The sequence below is a fragment of the Emys orbicularis genome, chromosome 4, assembly GCF_028017835.1.
Source record: "Emys orbicularis isolate rEmyOrb1 chromosome 4, rEmyOrb1.hap1, whole genome shotgun sequence".
Classification (NCBI taxonomy): Eukaryota; Metazoa; Chordata; order Testudines; family Emydidae; genus Emys; species Emys orbicularis.
The window spans coordinates 102,426,179-102,432,178 of NC_088686.1; the positions used below are offsets into that span (position 1 = coordinate 102,426,179).

A 6,000-nucleotide genomic window follows, 5' to 3' on the forward strand; every position below is an offset into this window, starting at 1 on the left:
GCCCTGTTGTTTCATAAACTGCAAATTAACAGTTTGGGAGAAGTTTTAGAGCCTTTTTTTGTGTGTGCTAATTTCATAATATAGTAAATAATGTAAAAGAAAGACACAAAAACATGCAAGGAAAAGATGCTCCTTTGCAATAGGTTATTACAGTAGTAACAGTGAATAGCCTTTGAATCTTTTCTTAGTTAACTTGGCACCCAAGTACAGGTCTCCTGATAAGCAGGTGAAATTGGACATGATTTGCTCCCTGAATACTTGTGCTCTTTGGGTCAATATGGGATAAGTCTGTAGAAACTTGGAGCTTCACAGAAAGAAACAATACCCTGTCTCCATCTGAATTTGTTGCCATTCCCAGGGCTTATGCCTGCATGATTTTGGGAGTATTTCTTAAAATGTGACAATCGAAGCATTGAGTTTGACTGACTTTACTTCTATTAGAGTCTGCTTGTATTTATTTTAATGCACTTTGCTTGCATCTCAACATAGAAAGTTTTTGCATATTTATACATTGTAAAATCAATGTGTTTCCAGTGACAAAAAATATGATGCTATGCTTATCTGGCATTAAATTCACTTAGCCAAGCGGTTGGATGAACGGAGGACTTAATGTAATTGCACATAAACAACTCCCACCTCCGTACTGCAGATTATGACAGTCTGATTGTCAGCTTGTAAAATTTTCCAACAAGAACTTTCATACTTCCTCCTCTTATGCATGGAAACCGCTCCCTGTAAATATCCACAAAGCTACCTCCGTGTCCTTTAAATCACTCCTTAAAACTGCCCTGTGCCTGCTGCCTACAAAAACTCAACAGTGGTTAGGCCGCTGGCATGCTCTGACCACTGCCTATTCTGTTGACCAGTATTGTCTCTTAGGCCTGGTCTACACTTACCCCCCAAGTCGAAGTAAGGTACGCAAATTCAGCTACGTGAATAACGTAGCTGAATTCGACATACCTTACTTCGAACTTACCGCGGTTCAGACGCGGTCCACACGCGGCAGGCAGGCTCCCCGTCGACTCCGCGGTACTCCTCTCGTCTAGCTGGAGTACCGCAGTCGACGGCGAGCACTTCCTGGTTCGATTTATCGCGTCCACACCAGACGCGATAAATCGAACACGGAACTTCGATCCCCAGCCGCCGAACTAGCGTGGCAGTGTAGACATACCCTCAGTGTCCTTGTGCTCCTCTCCCTCCCCCCCCTCGTCTATATCTGCTTGTTGTCTGATTTTTTACTTCGGTTGTAAGCTCTTTGGGGCACAGACTGTCTGTTATATGTCTGTCAAGTCCTAGCACAAAAAGGTCCTGGCCTGTAGGTGCTACCACAGTAGAAGAAATAATGTGTTGACGTGACACTTAAAGACTTACGCACTGAAATCTTCATCCCTGACATGGCCAAATTTGGTCTTGCTGCACTCAGTGGCATTCATTTTGGTTCTGATCAGCTCCCACTGAAGACAATGGAAGTTGTGTCAGGCCCTTTATACATAAGTAGCAGTTATTATAGCAATAGGCGTCCTAGCAATACCATAGTTATAGATTTAGATAGCTTGATAGCTTGAAAATGGACCAGGGGACTTAAGCCTGTTTCCAATAACTGGGATTTTTGAAGAAATGATGTTCCATTAATTGGGGTCCCGCTGTAACTGGAACCACTGGTGGCTTAGAGTGGTACAACCGTCAGATTTTAACCTGGTCATCCTGAGGCTGGATTCCACAGCAGTATTATTGGCCAAGGGTGATCGTTAGATTGTGTTGGAGGGTAATGAGACACTGTTCAGGTTGAATCAGGATTTTCAATTCAATTCTGATTTGTTAATCTTCATCTCCAAGGAACCCATACAATCTTCCCCTGAATTCAACAGACAGCGAGAATTTGTGCTGCATGGCTTAAGAGGTGCAGCACAGAAACTCACAGCCTGGGGCCGGGGGCTAAGCTGGCTTTAAGATACCTTTATGCTCCCTGATTCTGGGGTTGCTCCAGGGACTAGAATGGCCCCTAGCATAAATTATTTTAAACAGCTTCTGAGAGCTGCTGTAATTTGTGATACTCCACAGCATGGGCTGCTAATAGGCAGCTCCACAGCATGCAACAGCTGATGACCCTTGTAGCTGACCTAAACTATCGGGACTCTCCTCCCAGCCCTGGCTCCCCATATGCCCCATACACCAGGGCTTGCAGGGGGCAGTCCTGGGAATTCTCCCCCAGCCAGTCTGGAGCTTTGAGAGCCCCTTCACTCTAGGCCCCTGTATCCAGCACACTGAGGCGGCTGCAGGGGTGAGACCTCATCCAGATGTGATCTTTGGGGTCTGATTACATTTTCTCCAAAGGAATGAGGAGCAGAGGATTTACTATGAACACAAACCCCTTAAAAACTGCCTGCTTCTGAAATTGTCGGTGTGGAATCTCATCTTTGTTTGGAGCCCTTTTGTGAAGATGCTTTTTGACCTGACACCTTCAAACTGTGCTGCGCATGGGCGGCGGGTATAATAGGCAAGGAGAGGCCATGCCTCCCCTAGCACAGCCGTTCCTGTCGCCCGACACCTGGGCCGTGGTTCCCCCCCCTCCCCGCCTCTTCCCCTCTAAGGGCTTATCTACCCTGGCAATTAACAGCGCTGCAACTTTCTCGCTCAAGGGTGTGAAAAAACACACCCCTGAGCGCAGCAAGTTGCAGCGCTATAAAGTGCCAGTGTAAACAGTGCCCCAGCGCTGGGAGCTACACCTCTCGTGGAGGTGGTTTTTTAGAGCACTGGATGTGGAGGCAAGCGGCGAGAGCTGCACGGCACGTATGGGGGGGTCTCGTGGCGGGTGGGGGAGGTCCGGCAGTGGGGTGAGGATGTGAGCAGCAGATGGGCAAGCGGCAGGTGGGCGAGGGAGGAGGTGAGCGGAGGGGGAACCTCACAGGGTTGATGAAGAGGTGAGTGGCGAGTCAGTGGTGGGCCGAGGCGGGGCCTGGGGCAAAGCAGGGGTGGAGTGTGGGCAGGGCTGTGGCAGAAGAGGTGGGACAAAGAGCTAGCCTCCCCCAGGGGAAGTTTCACCTGCCGCCCCTGGTGCTGCACATTCATGCCAGTGCCCCACTAACTCCAAAGGGGGGCTTGAGCCGCACAGATTGGTGATTGAGAGCCGACGGCTGAAGGGAATCCGGCCGAGCTCCAGCTGCTGTGGTTTAGAAAGGCAGCATATGGTGATTCACAGAACGTGCAGTGAACCACTCTGCCTGTGAAACCTCAACAGAGAGGAAGGAGGGAGCTGTAGCAGAGGGCAGCGTAGGAGTGGAGCTAAGAGCTCCCCTTTGGTGCAGTCTCTCCTGAAGCTCACAGGCTTTGATAGAGGCTGATGTGCTGGGGCAGTGGAGTGCTGCAGTTAGCAACACCCTCCCTGCCAGCATTTCTGAAGAGGACTAGAGATGCTCCCCGTGCCCTTCTCTCCTACTCTGCAATGGAAGATGCACCAGGACTCAGCCCCATCCCAGGGACTGGCTGCTGTCCCACTTCTCTGTTCCTGTGGCTGTGAGAGGAGGTGGGGGGAACCCTCCTCCTCCCAACAACCTCTCCTGTCAGCAGCATCTTTCCTTTGGTGGCAGGGATGCACATCTGATGAGCCTTAGGAAGCTGGTCAGGCTGTGTGAGGGACACACAGTACTGCACACAGGGCCGGATTTACACTTTATGCGCCCCTAGGCATAGCATCTTCAGCGCCCCCCTTGCCTACAGCTGACTTTCGTGTTTTCCGTAAAAAATGAAACTTTTAATCCACGTGTAACTTTTAGGCACCCCTAGAATGCCAACGCCCCTAGGCACATGCCTACTGTGCCTAATTGGAAATGCGACTCTGACTGCACACATTCATCTCCTTCACCCTTAACTCCAACCTCATGCTTACCCTTAAAACTTCCCAAATCTCATCCCTTCACCTGGAATCCCAGGGGTGAAATCCTGGCTCCATTGAAGTCAATGGCAAAAACACACATTGACTTCAGTGGGGCCAGAGCTTCACCCCAGATGTCTCCTCTGCACCTGTGTCACTGTTGGTGAGGTTGGAGTTAAGGCTTTGTCAGACAGCGTGAGTGAGGTGTAACATTTCCCTGTACCCACTGGGAGCAGAAGGCCCTTCTCTGGTTGGCTGCAGTGTCTTACCGACAGTGGGTAATTCATTGGTTGGGGGAAGACCTCGCCCTTAGCTTGGAGTTTCCTTCCTTTTAAGGCTTTTGTTGCCTGGGAGGGTTTTGCCCTGGATCAACTGTAACTGCTCTTTAAGAAAGTTTTTGATTATTATATGAAGAAGCCAGCAAAAGATTCAGAATATTTAAAGATGGATTTGGTGTGGATTTCTTTAGCAACATAATAAGTTTGAAGCATGCCACATGGTTACAGTACAGAGCTGTCCCAGGCTGCTGCTGCTTTCTTTTGCCTTTGACAGATGGATGATGAATAGCTCAGCTTGTGTCCTCCTAATAAATAGTACAGTGTATTTATAGAAGGTCATTTGGAATACCAAAGACTGCTAATTTGAGAGCCAGATGTTTGGTGTTACATGTGAACCTATACGGCCACCACCCTTCCCGTTGTGTCCAGTGGCCAGCGGCTCACTCGTGTGTTAAGGGAAGAATTTGGCCCTCATTGATTATGCAGCTGAGTCTAACAGGCAAATGCTTATATGTGTCCCCAACAGAGGATTACCAGGAGCTAATAGAAGACATAGTTCGGGATGGTAGACTCTATGCATCTGAAAATCATCAAGAGATACTTAAGGTAAATTTTCCTCTATTAAATCTTTGGTATGAGAATTAATGGAGAGATTAATACAGAATGATAAATTACAGTTTCTTGTGCTAGTGAAGCTATTTCCCTACATGGGATTCACCTCACTGAGGCCCTCTCTTGGGCTGTCTGCATGAGCAACTTTAATGCCTTCCAAGACCTCTATACTAGCTCTATCGGTGCACACCCCTTCCCAGGCCTCAGCATCAATGAAGCCCCCTGCCTAGGGGTGAGTGGAGCAGCTGCACAAGGGTGCCTATGCATCTCTTAAGCGCCAGGAAAAGGATCTCCAGGCTGGCTTCACATAGGCCATCTTGGAAGGCTGCAGTGGGACCAAGCTTGGGGAGGGGGATATAGGCTTACATCTACTTGGATCCAATGCCCTGCACAACTGGCACGGAGAGACAATGGCGGCTATTTCAGCTCACAGAATAGCAGCCTTGAAGGAGGGAGTGAGGGCCCTGCAGTTATTAACCCTGGATTGGAGAGACTGATTTCACTTCTCTGACACACATCATACTCCACCTTATACAGAGCCCAGTACTCAGGCAAGTGGAGTAGATTTAACCCAAAAAGCACATTTTGCCTGTCAGACCTCAACTCAATACTCTGCTTTCTGTAAATGCTTGGATCTGCTAGTATTGAAATAAAGACCAGGGGCAAAAGCCTGGCTCCATTGAAGTCAGTGGCAAGATTTCACCAGGATTTCACTCCAGCTGTGCAGATCTGAGAGCCCACATTAGTGATGGGAAAGTAAAAATTCCAGGCCATTGCTTCTATTAAAACAATCCGTTATGGAATCATTGGTGATTAAGTGTCGGTGACTCTGATTGTAATTTGACAGTAAAAAATCTGCCTTACCCTTTTCAGGATAAGAAGCTGATAAAGGCATTGTTTGATGTCTTGGCACATCCGCAGAACTACTTCAAGTACACAGCACAAGAGTCTAGAGAGATGTTCCCACGATCCTTTATTCGACTGCTGCGCTCTAAAGTTTCCAGATTTTTGAGACCTTACAAATAACCGGTCCTACATTTTGAACACTAAACAGCCCCTAACGTTGCGGCAGAGCATTGTGATGGGTGGAGCTGTGTCTGAGTGTTTTGCACACTGGCAGAGAGACTGTAGGGAAGCTCTCCAATTAGCTCTTTTGCAGAATTTGGCTTTCACAGCTAATATAAATGTTTTTGGCAAACAGAATTTTGATTCCTTTCCAGATGATCCCTTTCAGGTCAC

The 6,000-nt window shown here is 48.1% G+C and overlaps 1 protein-coding gene across 1 annotated transcript in view; it reads left to right on the forward strand.

Annotated features, from left to right (window-relative positions):
- The window catches only part of SCUBE2 (signal peptide, CUB domain and EGF like domain containing 2), a 64,104-nt gene extending 58,317 nt beyond the window's left edge, over window positions 1-5,787 (forward strand). The window contains exons 22-23 of the mRNA XM_065403221.1: window positions 4,676-4,755; window positions 5,635-5,787. Of these exons, the coding sequence (XP_065259293.1) occupies window positions 4,676-4,755; window positions 5,635-5,787 (233 nt within the window). The remainder of the gene's footprint in view (window positions 1-4,675; window positions 4,756-5,634) is intronic.
- Window positions 5,788-6,000: the final 213 nt, after the last annotated feature.